The sequence below is a fragment of the Frieseomelitta varia genome, unplaced genomic scaffold, assembly GCF_011392965.1.
Source record: "Frieseomelitta varia isolate USP_RPSP 00005682 unplaced genomic scaffold, Fvar_1.2 scaffold_407, whole genome shotgun sequence".
Lineage (NCBI taxonomy): Eukaryota > Metazoa > Arthropoda > Insecta > Hymenoptera > Apidae > Frieseomelitta > Frieseomelitta varia.
The window spans coordinates 68619-89372 of NW_025110154.1; the positions used below are offsets into that span (position 1 = coordinate 68619).

Sequence of the window (20754 nt, forward strand, 5' to 3'; positions counted from 1 at the left end):
ATACTTCCTCAATTAATATGCGTTAACTCGTCATACATAGAATTTCAAAGATCTTTTAACTTTCAAATGACGAGTCAACACATATTAAAGAGCCAACTTGTCGAATGGTTAACAACAAGCAATAATTAAAAATTTTTGAAGAAACGAAAAAACGAAAGAATACTGCTTTGTTCGTTCGACGATGCAGCCATTTTACATCTATTCGAAGACCTTGGCCTTCGAATGAACTTTACCTCAACTAATTCCTCCTGGCGTGTCGATCTCGAGAGGAGAACTTACTAGCTTCGCGCCTCTTTCGAGATTAACTTAAAAAAAAAGGATCTATCGTCGAGATGGTTTCCGCTCCGCGAAAAGTGGAGTTTTCCTAGTTCGAAGGAGAACTTGGAGGAAGTTGGAAGCCGAACGGAGAGACGATTTCACTTCGCGGCGAAGGGATTTTGAATTCCCCGGTGTGACGGCATTCGCGAAACTGAAGTTTCGCAGAAACTCGCGAAGAGAGGAGAGACCGGTCGCGCTCGGTAGCCGCTGGCGGGGATTCTTTGTCACTGGCACGTCACGTGCCAGAGATTTCTTTATTTTGTACAACACCGCGCGGCGCCTATCTACCCGTCCGTCGTATCGCCTTATTTTTTCACGTCAGGATATCTTGAATCAATTTAACTTGGCTTTAGATTGCGCTTTATCTCGCCACCTTTGTTTTGTCGTAACTCGCGATGGAAACATCAGCGGCTGTCTCTCGTATTCCCTTTTTATCCGAATTTTTCGGACCGGACCGATTCTCCGGTGAATTTCGCCGTAAAATCTAGCGATCGTGAAACAAACGAAAGATGGATTCCACTCTGGAATAATTTAGCTGGGAAAATAGACTGAGGTCACTCGCAGAAGAGATTTGTTAATTTAATTCTACAGAAAACTATGCTAATCGCATAAACTATGCAAATACTCCGATTGTTTCGAAAAAACGCAGATGACGAAGTAACCGGAAATAACACGCTCAAGGCTCGAGGCGCATGTTTAATTCTTGCTGACCTTTAACAATCGTTTCGATAACCCGCGGTGATAACAAGATTTATTGGTTGTATTCGTTCGTAAACTTGGAAAAAGAAGGCATTTTCGGAAAATTAAATACGTCCCGGGATTTCTTTATCTTCACGCAACAACAGAATTAAAATCTCTTATTTATTCCTCTAAATTCTAAAATCTTTTCAAATTCAAATGTTTCTCCGGTAGTAACTTCTTTGAATTTTTTTTTTTTTTAATTTAAGCATTACTCTCGAGTTTCTCCAGTCTCCATTTGAATTCAAGAGAGAGTTTGTTAAAACTCTTCGAAGCATTTAAACGAAGATAATCGTCCAGTTAGTCGATTCGATTCACACTCGTGTTATATCACTTATCAAACTTCTAAACGCAGAATCACTGAGATTATTTCTCTGAAATCGAATTAATCATTTCCTCCTCCTTACTTGCTCATTTACACTCCGCGTTTCCTATATACTAAATCAGAAAATATCTCGTCCGAGACATGTGATAAGTTGTAGATTGCGAAAGTCTCGGATAGCGGCACCTCTTTCCATAACATGGAAAATTCTTTCGAAACCACCGAGACGTTCTCGTTTCTCTCAGTTAAATCACTCCATCGTTACTTTCACGATCGCTAGATTCTCGCGGCAAAGTTGATGAATGACAATAAATAAAATTTCAGGAATTTTCCATGGAAGGAGAAACCGTTTCAATTTTGTTCCACTCTCAGAATTTCTAGGATTAATTTCGATCGTATCGTTACGTTTGCGTTTATCGCGCGTATCGTGGTCGTGGTTCCGCGTTCACACCGTGCATGCCGCGTTTCCTTACATTGCATGTGCCAGCATCTCCATATCACGTTGTTCAGTCTGATCTTGTCCTTCCATCTCAGCCTGATACCTTTGAACCGATTCCACTTGGGCGATGTCAATTTCTGTCTGGAACAAATTCAAATGCCCATACGTCATACCTACTGTAACGCCAAATTTTCGATGTTTCGTCGATAAACTTTGTGCGAGTACATACGAGTACGTACGAGCGCTATTACAGAAATAATATTGATGACTCGTTGAGACAACAGAAGCAATAATTACAGAAAATCTTGTGTCGCGAATGCTTCGAATATTTGAAATTTCAATGTTATATTTGATCTGAAATTTCATTATTATATATTTGATTGACAAATGTTTGTACATTTTAAATATACGTATATCTTACGCGTACGATGTAAATTTCGATTTTGCAAATATCCGCAGTCTGTGTTAATTTTTTTTAATTTAATGCATACGTAAACTTAGAATTTCGCATGTTGCAATGCAATTACCTAGCGAGTTTCAATTGCGAGAGAAATATTTTTTATGTTTTGGTAGAATTTTAAATTGCGCGTGCCAATGTTTATTATTATTTCATTTAACAATTTCAAGCTAATTCAAAGGATACTATCGATTATGGCTGAAATTTTTCAATTTCCGAAATAAACACAAGCTTTCTATTAGAAGTTTCTTTTTATTATCTGATATTTAAACTCATTGTATACAAAGAAATTTTTCAACAATAGAAAGATAGACTTCGTCGAAAAGAGGGGAAGAGAAGCTCGATGAAAAATACATAGAAAATTGAAAAACTAGAACGTGAAAACCTTTTGTCAATCTGAAAGTTAGCCAGATACGTAAAATAGATCCAGAGAGATCTTTGCAGACGAGAAGCGGATTTCAATTCTCTGTAAACAGCTGGAAAACCGAAGAGACAGCAAGCGAAACGCAAACAGAGAGTTTATCTGGCTTTGCGGAGTATAGTTCGAGGAAGTTGTCGAACGTGGTAAGTTAGTGTCGTTGTAAAATACTTGACAGCTAATCGACGGGGCTTTGAAGAGACCAGATAAATTTCCAAGACCCAATAAAGCCTAGAAAGATTTATCGTTATCGCGACGTTCTCTCGAGTATTAGCAAGCGAGCCTCTGATCTAAATGGAAAAATAAAAATTGTGAACTTCTAAATGGAAAAATAAAAATTTCTTAAAGACGATTGTGGTGATCCGAAGCTTCGCAGATTATCCTATCTTTACGATGCAATGTTCTAAAGACATCTGATTCGCGAGAATGTTTATTGAGGCTATAGATACAAGTCGATCGAAATATTATGGCTTTTCAAGAGTTTCGTGGATTGAATACAACTCTTAGAAATAAGTGAAATTTTACACGTATTTCTATTGATAAATTCTCGTGGAATAATAAATGGCAATAAGAGAGCAAATGAATATATCTGAGAAGTAATTTAGTGAAATCGCATATTAGGTTAGAAGTAAATCTTATAAATTCGAAACGTAATCACGTAAAACTGTGAAATAAAAGTATACAACTTGTAATCTGTTAATTTGCTAATTTTGTCAGTTATTATTAGCAAGCTTTCCTTGTTTTGTTTGCAAAATGATAGCACATTATTCTTCGGTAATTTGTAACTTGTTAATTCACTGGCATCATTATGCAAGAGATTCCACGTATAATCATTTTTTGTAAACTTTTCAGTTTAAAAGAAGAGTCGACAATTTTCCTCTTCTCATGCTCGACTTAAAAACAACAATATCCTGTAAATTATAAAGATAATACGTATGAAACAGCCACAAAAATTAAAATCGACACGTTTCACTATTAAATTAAGTGATTCGATGAGAAATACGATTCCTTAAATGATTGTTTAACAATTATTGGAATTAGATCCTCGATTCTGTTTCTTCTCTTTCTCTTCTGAAACATCGTGCATGACTTGTGGAACGTGAGATGATCTACGAATCTGCTACTGTCGCGATATTAGTATACTTTTCGTTATCAAAATACTCGCGGCGATGTAACATCGTCGAAGACCCAACCAGTCGAGACGATTGTGGGAAGATTTCCACTAAAACGTCGCACTGCGTTTCCTCTTCCTTCGTTGGCATTAGACTCTGACCACTGTCAGCATTTTCATTTTTACAACAATCAGATCGATTAGATAAAAGAGGAGGCATAAGCGAAACGCGAGGCGACCCGACTGGCTGCCTCGAATCTTTATTCGTCGTATTGCAATTCAATTTACGACACGTTAATCTCTTTCGAAACGAAATCGCTCAACTCCAGAAATTTTTCGCATATAATTTATAAACGTCAGGTAATGTAAATATTACACGTGTGGAACTTGTACGTTGTATAATACGATTAGATTTTTTTGAGATGATAACAATAATCAGAATTGTGCAATATCTGAAAGTTGAGATAATGTACCTATCTGTGTTTCTAAAATAACTGCGAGTGTCTAGGAACTTGTTTGCCAGGAAAATTATCATCTCCTCGTGCTCGATGAAGAGCAAAGACCAACGACATCGTGAGATTAAGAAAATCTGCAAGAAAAGATTTTCTACGATAAACTAGGGGACTGACGATTTCATTCTCCTTTCATCCACTTGCTTGTCTTTCCATCAAGAAACAAGTACGATCAAGATACCTAATTCAAAATTTAGATTCGGATCTAGCCTGATGATTTATCAGTCAGAGGCTTCCAATCTGGAATTGGACCAAACTTGATTATACGAACATTTTTCAAAGCGTTTGACACGACACGAATATCCAACTTATATATGGTGCTCTTGGGACACCTTTCATTCTTAATATTTGTTATAGATTATATAATTTCTATTACTAGTATTTTGTAATATATTAACGCATTGCAATTAATATGTTAATGCAACACATAATTAACGCTTCACAGATTCTTTGTAATATCGCATCACTTTATATTTTTAAAATATATAATACTTATCTCGAGACTTTTCAAGTATTAACAGTTATCTGATTAGACTGTGGAGTCTATTTATGTATTTATAGGAAATCCAAAAAAATTAGACTACATATGTAAATTAGACTACAGAATACGCTAAAGATACAAAATTTAATAAATATGCTGCTTGTTATAAGATTTAATGGCTCGTGTTTCTACTTATTTCTTTCATCGTATCCATAATTAATTAAAAAACGTTACATAAAAACGTTCGCAGTCTGGCTATTATATTTTCAACGTGTAATGCTTCTCAAGAATCGCAAAATTCATCGTCAGCCACGTATGAAGCTTCTACATCTCGATTTCTTTTGAACTCCCGGTGTGTCGAGGTATCTCATCATCCCCCATTAATAAAACAATTAAATTGGTATCGCACATCGAGTTTACAAAACGAATCGTCGAAAGCTCGCGATAGCGATCGCCGGATCAAGCCCACTTGAAGTCACTCCATCTCCATCAGTAAAATCCACCTGTTTCTCTTTCTAAGCACGATGTGAATACCACCGCGATTAATTAGCCGCGAACATCTCGTTATCAGATAACGATTTATTTGTTCGTCGTACAGCCAATGGCACGATCCATCGAGCTGGGAGAAGCAAAGTTGATTATCGTCATTTATCGTGGAATTTCCCCCTTGTATCTCCGATTCGATTCGTCATTTAATTCTTATAGAATATAATACAGAATCATATATTATTCTCTTTAATTAGAATGTATGTTCTTCTTACCTAGAATTTTTTCATTTTTTTTTTTGAGACACAGAGTTGAAGTATTGAGAAATATCTTTTTATTTTTTTAAAGTAAAAGTACGAAGTGACTAGATCTAGTCGAAACTTTTTATCTAGCATTTCCTCATTTTTCAAGATAATGAGTTGAGACATTCGAAATACGTTTTCAGAAGTATATTGCAGAGTCTGCTGTATAGATAAATTGAACGAAGAAACATGTTTTGAAATTATAAGCAGCTAAAAACTTCGTATCTTAGATTTTTATCGCTCGTAACGCGCAGTTATTAATATTTATTTCTTGTAATTTGAATTTAATTACGTATCTCCACGTTCAGACGTATCATCCCATTAATTTCATAATTGATTAACGATATGTTTTTGTAGCTTGGAAAAAATGATTAACTTTTTACAATAATAAACGCGGAATGTTGCTTCATGGAAATTAGCAATTAAATTAAATTTAGATTGCTACGACAGTCGATACTCCAAATATAGTGTACTGTGTGTGTCATCTTCAAAAAAATTATCGATAAATATTTAAATTTAGTATCCTAAAATTTAAAATACTGCCTCCCGCCCAAACAATTTCTCAATTCGTAAATTACTTCAAACGAATCTCTCTCGCGGTAGCTCTTTTCCAAGAACTTTCCAATTCTGGAAAACATGGAACTGATAATACTCTTGGCGCGAAATTAAACTGTTGCAATCGACACACGGAGGTTCTTAAAGCCACAAATTCATAAAACTGTTTACAGGAGGTGCTGGTGTAAAATTGCGCAAGTCGCGTGCGCTCGAGATTCCCGGCATAAAATTTGAATGTCTGAGTGGTTGAAGAATACTAGCCCCGATGGAAAATCTCAACTCGGAAAATCTCAACCTCGACACGAGCACGCGTGATCTTCGTCGTAAATAATCACGCACGTTCACGTGAAAGTTCTTCACGCGAGTAGAGGAGTTTCGACATGCTTTTTCACCGAGAAATTCATGCTCGCGCAAATTGCGATTGTTATCGCGAAAGAGATATATCATTATCTATGATATAAAAACGAACGGGGCTATCGAACGAGTAAAAATTTCTTAAGAACAATTATCTTACAATTAGATGAATCGTATTGTTACGGGCCTACTATGGATCATAAAAGGATGTTCGTATACTGAATTATTGACATCGTCAGATCCACTCGCGAGAAGATCACGCTGTTAAACCACAGTGAAAGGAATGTGCGACGATACAAGAAACTGATAAAAATCTTACGAAAGGGGAGATTATGTAAGGAAAAATGTTAGATATATACGAAGTTTATAAAGGGTGGGGGAAAGAATTGGTGAAAATGAGCATGAAGATTGAAATTAAAAGATACTTCATTAATCCAAATTAAATAAACATATAGGACCAATAAAAATTCAAAGACACCTCGATAATCGAAACGAAAGCGACGGATAAAATAAAAAGAGAAAGAAAATTGACGAAAACTCCAAAACGGGTATAAAGTTTGAGATCAAAAGAAACAGAAAAACCGGTGAAATGATAGAGAACCTATAAGAGCCAAAGATCAAAGAAAGAGAGAAAAATCAATAAAATTTTCAAATATTTTGAAACAAGTGTAGAGATGAAAGTCAATGAGACGAAATGGAAATCTCAAAATGAGTACAGAGTGACGATCAAAGTCAAGAGGGAAAGAAATGTAGTCAAAAACCGGAGGTTTGTCGGAGAAAAGGGTGAGAGAGAGAGAGAGAGCATTGTTGGGCGATAAAGAGGAGAAAAACAGGGTCTCGTGCGATAGAAAGGCGAACGTGTTCGCGCTTATACTCGCGGTGAACACAGGGCACACGCAAGCGGTGCGTCTGTGCTCGATGACGCAGTGGCCTTGCGTGATAAAAGACACGTTGTGACATACAGGCCTTTACGGTAATTTAGCTCGATTTACTTTTTCGAGTTACGCGCGTCGCGAGAGAGCGGCTGCCGTGCAACCGGAGACCCGGCATACTCCAAACGCTATCCCTTACGCGAGATCGTTTAGAATCGTTCTATCTGTCTTCCTCTTTCTCTATCTCTCTTGATCGCAGTCTTGCAACGCGTCGGACGCATTTAAAAGTTTGAACATTTTGAAATAAACGGTATGACGATAATACGTGTACGAGCGTTCTTCATTTTTTTATTTAATTTTTTTAATTTCATTGCGAGTGATATATTATCGATTTATTATCGATGATATATTATCGATTACGATCGATTCTCAACATGCAAATGACTTGGTTTCGTAGGTTTATTTATTGCGAGAAGATGACGTAAATTCTAGCGGTTAAATTCTAAGGTAAACTTAGTACATAGCGTTTGCAACGTCATCACTTTTTAATTTATGAAGTTGATCAATATACGTCGCTGAACGACGTATATATATGTATGTGTAACTGAAATAGAACATAATATATCTTCGAATCGATATTTAGTTCATCTCGAGTTAACTGCTCGTTTTCAACAAAATTAGAAATTTCAGATTTGATTGAAATGATTATTAAATTAATATGTAATGGATTGCAATTCTTACGAATTTATGGGACACTGAAGGATGTAAAAATACACAGAGAATGCACAAGCAAAAATAGAATAGTTGTAATATTTTAGTTGTGGAAATAAATTTCAGCTTAGGCTGTTCATAAAAGTGCAAAACTGCACAAAAGTCCGCAGTCAAGAATAGTCAAATTTCCCAGATAAGGTAAATTGAAATATAAATTTTTTTTTATCAAAGTAGAAAATTGTTGTGCTCACGTTTCATGATAATATTTTACCATTTAGCATTGCAACTTAAACAGAAAAATAGTCTGACAATTTGCGCTTCGTAAGCTTCAAGAATATTATCATTAAATACCATTAAGATCTCCTAAGCAAAATAATATACAAGCATAAACGATTGTCTAACATACTATTATTTCAGAATGACAGATAACAAGTTCTAATTAAGTACCTTCCATCTATTTAAAAATTGCTAACCAATTATATACGATTAACATAATTGCCCTACTTTAGACAAATCGATCAAACTTAATTACATCTTCTGTTTAGTCTACAAAAAAAAAAAAAAAAAGAATGCTATTGATTTGTGTTCATTCAAGTGTCGAGTCGAACAATCGGTGATAAGTATGTACAATACCTTGGGTGAATAACGCGAGTATGCGGTTTACTATCGAGCAAAGAGTCGGACAGTATCAAAGACTACCGTCAATGAGCGTGTCATATAACTTATCCATTGGCGTTTCACGGCTAGTGAATTAAGTTCGTGACAAGGCACGTAATAGGAAACCGTTCGAGACAATAAGAACGAAGTCAACCAGTAACATGCGCTAAAATGCAGCCATTTTCACTGAAACCGTACGACGCTCGAGAAACTCTGAATAATATTGCAGACACTCCTTTTTTTTATAATACGTATTTTAAATAAAAAAAAAAAAAAATTATGAATCGATGATAAGTAACATATAACGATAAAATTCTAACTACTAATGCGGTTTTAATTACTAATGACGACTGTAACTAATGACTAATGACTGATTCGTCGTTAACTTCTAAAATCATTATTATTATTATTATCATCACAAATCGCCTAGAAGATCTGGAAACTTTCAAATAACGTCCATTATTGATAATTGCCATTTAAGTAGAACTATAATTTAATACTCCATTTTTTCATTAATGACACAAGCAGTTGGTAATGATTGAAATTCTCTTTTCAGAAAAGGATCTTTCCTTGAAAGCTGGTCTCTTTCAGGAATCGCAATTTCGTCGAAGCGTGTAGAATTGAAACTGCATTTCGAGATAATATCGCGACATAATGGTCTCGACGTAATCGGCGGCAAGGTCGTAACACGCGAAATTCACTCGAATTAATATCGCTTGTAGGATGCAATGACAACAATAACGTCATTGCAGGCAAAAACGTGAACGCAACACGCTGGACGAGGATCGGAGACTTCGACGAGATAAATATTTCGATTCATCGTGTCATTTAGCAAGCCATCGCGACTTCTGATACTGCAATTTTTCTCGGCTCGCTGCTCATTTACATATGTACACACAACGTTGCACGAGAGTTTCGTTTTTCTCATTGAAAAAGCAAAAACACGTCTAAATAACTTGTACAAGTATGTTCTCAGTACCTTAGATCCTTTTTATTCTTATTGAAATAAAGCTCCACTGAAGAAACAGATAATAGCAATATTGTATAGATCCAAAGACAGAGGTGCCATTCACCATTTCTTCAACACGTGTGTTATTTTTATACAAGAAGATCTATCTAATCATAAGAAAACAGTTATTTATCTCGTTCCTCTATAAATTTATATTTTTCACTGATTATCTGTGTGACTGTAACTGCCTTTATACAATTTTTATGACTCGACTTAACGATTGTGCGATTGTTTCTAAATAAAAAATAATTACAGTTCGTTGAGACCACATACAAAAAGAAAATTTATTCCAAATTTCTTCTAAGAAAAATTAGAAATTCCTCCTGAGATTGTATAAGAAATTCATTGGCCATTCCAGCAAATCGTTTTTTATCTGCTCCGATCGTGAGCAGATAAAAACTTTCCCGTTTCAAAAAGTTTCGCGTATTTTTAGACCGAGCAAAAGCGATTTTTCAAACGTATCAGCGACGATGTACAACATCATCAATATAATTGTTAGTTGAGCACGCCGACGATAAGATACAACGCGCTTATCAGCCCATCGATAGACGCAGACAAAAGGATAAGAGGCGTGTCAAGAATTATTCCACCGATGGTATACCTGATACGATTGCCTGATTCAGAAGCCTATCTCGCTGCCACTGATAAAGTAACATAATTTTGGATTAGAACGCGAAACGCGAAAAAACATATATACGTGTATCCCTCGTCTAACATCGAGATCTAGAGAGAATGGCACGTTGCACGTTTATGTCTTTCACCTCATTCCCTTGCTCTTTATTCCGGCATGACGAACGCTGTAAACGTAATTTACGAGCGTGTTGTTCAGGAAGTTGAACGTTTTTTTTTTTTTTTTTACGTTGCGTCATTATGACAACAGCATCGTCACTGTACTTCCACTGATAAAAGTCTTTTGACTTCGCGCGTCCAATTGCAGTTCCGATATAAATCATCATCAATCGATTGACCCCTTCATCGGGAAGGCGGAACAATAACAACGGTGAAACGCAATCGACGGAATTACCATATCAGGCTCATTTATTATTTAATCGCAGGGACAGACTAAAATAACGGCTGACCGGCCGAAGAAAGTAATGCGTTGATTTTGCATACTACGGTTAAACTGCATCGTATATTGTCAATTGTACAAAGTTCATTGTATACGGCTCTTTGTATTCTCACTCTCTCTCTTTCTCTCTTCCTCTCTCTATTGGTGCGAATTGAAAAATATTTGCAGAAAACACTGCAAATGCCAAAAATTGGAAAATTTCGTTTCTTTATTGAAAAATGTCTTATGCGCCAATATGAGAATATCGTCACACGCAATTTAAGTGGAATTTTCCTTTTGTGATCAGTCATTAGTAAGTACTAAACTATGACGTCAATGTTTTCTTTCCCGGAAAATTTTACGTCTGACACACGAATCATTTTCTATAAACATTGTTCAATTGAGAAGCGCTTACGCTAACTAGATGATATAAATTCATATTCCTGTGGATGTAATTATTAATCTTCGATCCGTCGATGATTATGATGATTCGTTTTAGATTATTAAAATTTAAGGGTATTTTATATTCTGGGATAAAAGAAAACTAGTAATAAATTGAATTTAGTGAAAAATTCTAAAGTTAAATGTGTTAAATTCTTATGCTGTCCAATAATCAAATAGTAATAGAACTTAAGTAGAAATTTTTTTTACTCAATAAACGAGTAGTATTTTGGATATTTCTCTCTTCATTAAGTCAATATTTTTATATGTTACGTTATGTGCATTGTTGGATTTCAGTTTTCCTCAGGAGACCAAAGGAACACTCCAGTATCTGTAATTTCTACTTAATATATATTTCAACTTTTCTTCAACACGACATTCATTATATTATATAATTCTTACAAGTAGAGAAGTTCGTAACCTCATGATTTCATTAAATATGGTTCGTCCGAAAATATATGTAGATAATTATAAGTAGATAATAATAAGTAGATTGCGAATGTTGGAAATCAGTAGAACTAAAACAGATAAGTAAAGAATAAAACTAAAACGGAGATTTGTTGAAATGTTATAACTCTTGAAATATAAAAAGTACCTCATTATAGCACTTTATGACTGTATGTTCACGTGTATATTGCAAAAAAACGATATCTAATTAAAATCGCAAACAATTTCTGTAAAATCGTTTCAATTTTCACTCGGTAATAAATGAAATTATAAATTATTCCTCATGGAGTGTAGTTTCAGCTAAAATCAGTTATTATTTAAAAAAAAAAAAAATAACAAAATTCGTTGTGCAAATAATTGCCCATAATTTACAAGCCTTTTTATCGTTTTAATTGCACGGATGTAACCATGAAGAAATCTCCACAATGATCGTAGAAATAAGAGACCAAGATAGTACAATGTAACTAACCGATTTCCTGCACGTAGAAGTTGCGAGTAATTTATAGGTTCGCGTTAATTGAACGTAGGATTTTTCATTTTCTCTCGAATGTGTACTCTTCCTTCATCTCTCTATTTTAAGTTCACGTTCTCATTCCAATGCTTACTACTTATTGAATCTCGCCTGTTTGAATATTGTTATCGGTTAGACAAACAGCCTTGACGAACTTTGGAATTTTTCGCACGTGCCCCGTCTGAGGAGCAAATTTGTCAGCAAAGGTGGTCCTTGATTCATTAGATCGTGATATAATCGTGAAATACTGTGTAAAAAATCTAATAACTAGCGATAACATCGACTTACTCAGCAGCTGATACGTCAAAATGAATTTCAACACGTTCGTAACTAACGATTCTCGACGTGAAATACTTGAGATTACTTTGACAATGCGGCGTTCTGCTATTAAAACGGCAGTAAATATAAAAAATTTGGCAACACAACTTTCTGTATAAAATTAAAAAAAAATTGTAGAATAATTATGACTAACAAATATTACAAGTATTGAAATTGAAAGTGTTTAATTTCATTTCGTATTTTATATTCTGAAGATTAAATCAAATGAAAAATTCCAAAATTAAGCAACGTGAAGGTTACAGTCTAATATCAGTTAAGATTCACAGCTTTTATGTGAAAAAATTTTACGTGATTATGAAAAAAGAATGCTTAGCTGCAATTTACTACGAAATTTGAAATGACTCTATTGCCCATAATCATGTAGAATTACATTGCTGGCCGTGAATATCGTAATTCGGAATTTTAAGAACAATCCTATGAATAACATCGTGTATCCAGAACGAACGTATTCTTCTTTTTCTTGTTTTGTCTCGTCGACTTGTGCAAAAGCAAGATACGAGATTGCGCGGCATAAAAATTAAATTGTGGATAAATAATCAAAATATTTATTTATATCCACAGGGCAGAGATGTTCGCCGTCTGGCCGATTCCACATTAAAAATACACGAACAGCGGGTCTTGTTTTCGATTACGCTGCACCCGGATTACAGCGTCGATTGTTTTCAAATGGAATAAACTTAAAATACCATTCCCGGGAAGAAAGAAAAAAACGAAGAGAATATAGTGAAGCTTCTTTCTCTTGATCTCGATAGAATGTTAGCCTAGGCTGATGGCTTCGATTCGCTCTAAAGACATGCTAATCCTTCATAATCGATCGTTAACTAATCAACTTTCGATTCGAACTTTCAAGCTTTCGATTAGCTGGTTAATCACGTATTAACTGACTATTAAAAAAAGAGATCCATTAATTTTCTCTCACTCGCGATAAATGCTGAATGATTAGATATAAAATTGGAAAGATTCTACGATAAAGTGGCAAACAACTTGTTGCGAAAGAGTACATATTTCTAATTGAAACCATGACTTCCAAAAAAAATACTAAATTCATTAGTATTTTGCTGATAATATCTGAAGAGACTAGCAAATATGTTACTATAACACTTAATAAATAAAAAAAAAAAAATTGGTAATACAGAAAAATACAAGTATATCTCGCTTTATTACATTTCGATTTGTCACCATCGTGAAAAGAAAAGACTACTCATTAGGGAAAAAACTACGAGTCATTGCAGAAGATTCAGATGATTGTTAGTAGTGTTTTGTATCAATAAATAATATTATTTTCCATACACATGTATCAAATAATATAATGGAAATATAAACATCTAATATAATCGTTTAATGTTTGTCATCGAAATGAGGCTCAGTAATCAGAAAAATTGCAGAGATGCAGAAACACCACGTAATGATAAAATACAATTCGAAGTTATTACGACCAAATTATCAACGTGCAATTTCACATCGCCAATTTAAACAAATGACAAATAACCATGATTCATATCTCAGTTCAATGAAATTTAAAAGAAAAACGAACTGGAGGAATTTTCACTGACAACTCGCACGTACAGTAAAAAAAAAAAAATAGGAGCTCTATCGTTTTTGAATCGTATCATTTTCAAACGATGAGGTAGCTTATCGTCGTCGATCAAAGGGGTTGGAAGGGAACGATCTCGAGGAAGATCTCCTCCGCGGGGTTCGTCTGGTCCCGTACAGGGAAAACGGAAATTGTCGCGGAGGCAGCCTGTCGGCTTCGTCGAGGCCGAGGCTTAATTGCGATGTTGTCGTTTGGTTCTACGGCCTCTTCTTCATTAATTCAATTGTCCGTTATCAGCCGGAATGCCGGCGGTACGGCATTTGTCCGGTTGCCGAGCTGGAAATACGACTCGAATCTCTGCGCTGCCCTACTAATCTCACAGCGTACCGATTGCGAGAGGGAACACGCGTTCGTTCGCCAGTTCTTGCAAAACCTCCGGACGCTTTGGAGTCACGAAACTAACTATTCACCACGATGTAGATGATTCGATTCTTTTTCTCATTGTTAGGGCGTAATTTTTTTACAACTTCGACGGATCTTCATGATTGATTGTTTACGAGTGGATGGATATTTTTGTTTTAACTCTTAACTGATACTATTGGTATCATTGATTTCAACTGATATCAATTTGTAGCCGAATTTTCGAATTAAGAAATAATGAATTTCATAAATAAATAATGAATTTTATTATTAACCTCTCTGCTCGTGGAAGATGTTGGCTACAAAATAAGATCGAATATCCTGAATTTTAGTAATTTAATATAAATTATTGTAGTCTGCTTTAACGCACTGATATCACTTGAGTGTCGAAACTTCTAAATCAAACTAGTTTCAACGATACTCAATCACATGCTAATACTAATTTCAATGAAACAGTGTTACTTTAATAAAGAATCGAGAAATAAACTATGGAAATTTACGAAAATAAACAAAAATTACGAACAGTATTATAAGTGGACATTCTCCGAAATTCTCTTTCACTACGAAGAGAGACCATGGAGCGATCTTTGTACACTACTACGCTACTAAATGAATCCTCTTGAATTAGTAAAATTAATTAAAAATCAAAATCAGATTCTGACATCGCATCGATAAGGTTCCTCGACAATGACCTATCGAAAGAAGCGGAAGGCAAACAGATTCATCAAGAAAAACCGAGAGAAAAGAGAAACTCACCTGTATGCAAGGGACATGCACTGGAACAACTTGTTCAAAGAGGTCTCAATGCTGAGCTGCTGGGACGTTTTGTCGTTCGAGGAGCTGCTGGCAAATTTCTCTTGCAAAAGTCCTGTCGAAGCGATAATCGCGATCTTGGCAGCTTCCTCGTCAGGAACTGGGACAGCGAGTTCATCCTCGTCGTCCTGGGCCTCCGCTTCGAAATCGGACACCATAAAATGGCCAGAATGTATGGTCTCGCGGGAATCCTTGCCGCTATTCTCCTTCCTTCCTGGACGATGAAAACTCTGGCTCGGTGTCGTGGTCATCATTGTCAACGGCTTTCTGTATATCAGTTCGGCCTGCATCCCTCTTTAGCGCCACTCTGCGGATCACAGTCGCGTCGATACGTATTTTCACCTACATTTGCCATTTTTTGTTTTTTTTGTTTTTTTTTTAATTTAATTTCTTTCCCAATTTAGCTCCTCTTTCAACATGAATCGTACATCTTTGATTTGTTATCGATCATCGGGCTGATCTATCAGTCAAGAAATATTGCGGAATGTTATTGGAGATAAGGTTGCAGCAATAAGAAGGGAGCTCCAATATTTATATTCCATTTGTTGAAGGAGAACAAGAAAGGTACAAGTTTCGTACCTTCAGAAGCGTAAATTTATCACTTGTGTCACGAATTTAACTGATTTTGGTTCGTGTTTAATCAATAATTAATTTAAATTGATTTTAAACGATTGTGCTCGAATTAATGGAAAGTGGAACTGTCTTTTTGCTGCAGCCATACCATCGATTGTAATATAATGATACTGCGTATTTTTATGCATTTGTCACGTCCCGACTGCGGGGAAACTGTGCTATTAGGATGTTCGAATGAGATAGCAGAGTTCACTAGGAATATTAAATAATAATAATAATGGTGACACTATATAAGAGGGTGTATGTGTGCTCTAATCTAATAATTATAACTTAACGCATATGAAACACGTATGTATATGGAAATAGAAAACTGAAAGCTAATATAAAATGGAATGAAAATATAGAAGAACTGCGCGGATCTTAAAACTACCTGTCTCTGAAGATGAACTGACTGAACTGAATTGATTCTTATCCTCTTTTATAATATTAGTTATCGATGGCGTGCCATGATTTTACATCCGGTGTATCGCTTGGGAACGGAATGTGTTTATTGAATATAGTATGGTGTGCAAAGAATATAGGATGGTGTTTGTTGAATATAGTACCGATTTCATTCTCGTTTGCTGTTTGATCTGAACCGTTCAAAGAACCGATTGAAGCCGATTGCTCCTGAACAAAGACCGATCGAACATTCCATACCTCATAATCAATATACTATCACGCATATTCATTCTCTCTTCGCTCACACTTTCGGTACAGAACACCCTGTATCAAATAATCGTAACACGCCGAATTGTCACGATAACTCTAGGCGTCAAACAAACGGCCGTCCGACGTCACACATTCATCGAAAACTTTGACTGCAAAAATACGCAGACTGTAAAAATTGATTATAATAAAAAAAAAACGTAAAAAAGTGCAGATGTAAAGTTGCATACAAGGTGCAAAAATGTGTAAATTATTCAAAGCAATATACCACTTATAATATTAATTACGTGCAACAAGTTTGTTCCTTTAACTATATTAATAGAAACGAAAATTTGCATAAATATCGCAATCTAATCGCTATATCTTTGCAACAAGGAAAAAAAGAGAACTCTGAATGTAATTGGCAAAAAAATAAAAAAAGAAAAAAATACAAATTGACATTTTGAATGTTTAGCAAATCCAACGATACATATGTAGAAGGAATGTAGAACGAGGTTTCTAATACGGAATTTAGTAATGTTAGTCGACCTCATTTCACGAAATCTGTAGGCTGCAAAGTCTACACGTTCAATCTCGATAGGACAAATCCTTACCGCCAGACACAAGTATCTTTATCGAACAATTGATAAGCTCGCAATTCTCTGTTCGACGTTTGCCTATCTTTCTCGTTTATTAATAACAACTTTTGCTTCCGCGCTTTCGTTTTATTTTCATTTTCCGCTAACCTTGCATCTTATTACATTTCTCGTTAAACTTATCATTAAAACAGTTATTAAATTTCCTCTTTATGACGTTATTATTGCGATTATTATGAAGCATTGAACCGTGTATAATGAAAGAGAATGTCTCTCGTTGGAACACTTTCCTCGCTAACGCGCGAATTCGAAGCATGTAAACAACCTTTATGCTCAGTTGAACGACCGAAGAACGTTAATGTCGCTGTTTCGACCGTCTCGTTTCCATGAAAACATGACCGCGCGCCAGAATTTTCGATGGTCAGTGACTTCTTCGGCAGAACCGCGAATATTCCGTTGTCTAAAATTAAACATCACGCATATTTGCCATATGCATGCGAGAACGAACAAACTTAAAACGTTAACTCGTTCAACCGAACCATCTTTCAATTTTATTTTTTTTTTTTCATATATTACGAATATAGCTTCAAATTTTGAAAATTTTGAGAAAGAGAAATTTCAATGCAAAGCATATTTTGATATACTTAATGCCAATTTTCCTATTTATACTGTATTCGATACAATTTTTTTATTTTGTAAATTAATTGGTGATGTGATACAAGATCTAAAACTTTTAAATCAAGAAATTATGTTCAAGAGATTGATAATTTAACAATAAGTCTAAATGATGAGTTAATTCCCTTTAGGAGATTAAGATTACATGCAAAAAATCTTATAATTAATTTTGTAGCCCAAGCCAAATGAACATTAAAAAATTTCAATGATAAGAATTAACATACTGCGTCGTAACATAAAGAAATGACATATATATGTATATGTATACGTAAGTAAATACACGTGTTGTAAAGGAACTAGGGAAACTTAAATTATTTTCATAATGCATGATTTGTACTGATTCGTTTAAACTGGCTGAATTTACATTTATCTAAATAGAATGAGAACATTTTCAAATATTTGAGAAATTGCAACTCTGTTACCGACTGGTACCGACCGTAATTCTATAAAGTGTAAAGAATCGTATGAGTTAAAGGTTAGTTTACATTAGACCAATTTTAATATGCAATACGAAATAGATACTTTTAATAAAGGCACATGGAAACCTTCACGAGATACATGCTACGAAAAAATTTGACAAGAATCGAAATCTTTTTCTAATAGGCACCGAATAGTCGGTATTCGATATTGTAAATTATGAGTTGATCTGTTAAAACCAGTTACGAGGATAGATCTTTCTTTCCACTTATCGACCAGGTATTAATACTAATGATATATTTTTAGATCTAGAAACACGTCGAAATTTATCAACATTATCCAAGAGAACAGATTAAACTCATTATCAATAAATTATAATTTCTATCGCGTATACGTGAAACAAATTAACAAAATAAAACAATACTTTATTATATAACGACGAGTAAAGCATCAGTTAGCCATTGAGCAAAAGTTCCAAAGTTACATTTTATTAACATTAGTCACAGAACTACGTTTTATCCCGTAATATTACGCAAGTACGTTTATCAAGGATTCCCTTTGCAACAATTTTATTTAATAAATGGTCTTAATATTCCACGACATTATTATCTTAAAAGTGTTAATGCTCTTTCACCCCGGAGTCACTCAGTATCGGTAAGATTAACCGTTTTATCCGCTCGTACACGAAGGTTTTTTCCTTTCCTCGTGTACTTTTAAAAATTCTGTTGTATTTATAGAAAACGAAATGTAGCAAGTGCAGCCAATACATATAGCTACTGAAATTTTTTCGTCGCTATGAAAAACGCGTGTTCTATGGCTGAAAGGCTCCATCGATAAGTCTATCTCTATCGATAAATTAGGCGAGTAGAAATGCTCGATCATATACATGAAGATAACACATTACACCGTGACGTAATCGCGGAATACCATGCGTATTTTATCAGATGTTTCATTGTAATTCTATTTTGTTTGAACACTTGCCGTTGAGTGTGCATTAAAAGACAATACGACGTAACTGCGTTGTTTTTATTTCGTTTAATCTGTGTATCGTTCGCGAAGTTGGCTATATATCGAAGACACAAACGAGCTTAAGTTTTTATAAGACGCCAGAACTCTTTTCAGACGGGCACACCTCGATCTCTTATGCAACCGTCGGTTGTATTTAGGAACTCGTCGCGGCGCAAACAAAAACATTCTGCTTCGCCCACACGTGCGCGTGGCCACGAGAAACGTGTTTTTTAGCTGAGGAGAGAAACATGGCTGTCCTGACTACGCGATAACAACAGCATATTCAAACGACTTGTCAGAATAACAGTATTACAAAAACTTCCATGAAACGCGATAAGGATATTCCTAATCGTTGTATACGATAAATATATTACATGCCTCACTGCAAATATACGCATTAAGCAATGAAACGTATACGATCGTATAACACCACGGATAAAAATCGCATTGTGAACAACGATATACTGATTTTTCATATTTCGCTCCTGTGAAAATATACACAGAATGATACAATATTTTAAAGTATCATGATAGATTTGGCAATGATACACGCATGGCATGTCACCATCTAGTATGGTTATGAATCGAATGAGGAAACTACTGCGCGTACATTTCCTTTTCCTTTCGTCGTATTTGTCTATCCTGCTTCAAAAGTCGTTTACAAGTTGGCTTCGAACTCTCATCTCTGTCTTACTGCGGTAGAAATCGTATGACGCATTCATACCTTGTAACAACTAGCAATAAAATCAACTTGCATAAAAACATCCGGAGTCAAAAGGTTCGCATAATATAGACTCGTCGTTTGTATAGTGAAAGATTAGTCGATGATCGAAAATATGCTAGAATAGTATACTATATCAGATTAGGTGTATTTATTTCGCGGATAATGAACGCGTATGCATAACACGGCACTTCTCGTAAGCGGTCACCAGAATTCTTATTGTCGAGTTTCTTTTCCTATCTGGCACTCACCTCTCCTTTTCACTGCGTGTCACCACTCGTCGCTGATACGTACACACCGTTGTAACTTGACGACGAAACTTAACGATCCCCTTGTATTAATTTTCTTTCGATGTCGACCAATATCGTCGCACTCACGCTCGCCGTCAGGCTGGGCCGCGCGGCGCCGCGCCCGGACGAGGCCCGTACGCGTTATTAGACGGCATACGCTCGCTCATACTGGCAGTGACGCCATTTGCACGAATCCGCGTCTACGACGGACGACTGGCGATCCTGTGCCACACAGCTGACATGGGCGCGTTCGCTTTAGCCAATCACCGATCGCGGTCGAGAGTAGCGCCACTTTTTCAGATTCAAACAGATGTTCCAATGTTTTCTTTTTGTTACTTCCACCTTTTTTCAAATTCCGCGGTACTTTCACCCGTGTCCCTGCAAGTATGTTTACTGTTTATTTAAAATGATAATGAACTGTTTATTTAATAAAATGATAATAAAGTAATGTTAGATAGTGTCGATTTTTAGCGGATTAAAATAGAAACATTG

At 35.5% G+C, this 20754-nt stretch overlaps 1 protein-coding gene across 4 annotated transcripts in view; it reads right to left on the reverse strand.

The window, feature by feature from the left end:
• The window catches only part of LOC122531631 (carbohydrate-responsive element-binding protein), a 28684-nt gene extending 8219 nt beyond the window's left edge, over nt 1-20465 (reverse strand). The window contains exons 1-3 of one of the 4 annotated variants that reach the window (XM_043659697.1): nt 20224-20465; nt 15239-15602; nt 1852-1958 (exon numbers count right to left, since the gene is read on the reverse strand). In XM_043659697.1, coding sequence (XP_043515632.1) covers nt 1852-1958; nt 15239-15585 — 454 coding nt within the window. In that variant the 5' untranslated portion in view covers nt 15586-15602; nt 20224-20465. Of the gene's footprint in view, nt 1-233; nt 453-1851; nt 1959-15238; nt 15603-20223 lie in introns of those variants that run through there. The other 3 variants (XM_043659699.1, XM_043659698.1, XM_043659700.1) reach the window with 3 other exon arrangements.
• Nucleotides 20466-20754: the final 289 nt, after the last annotated feature.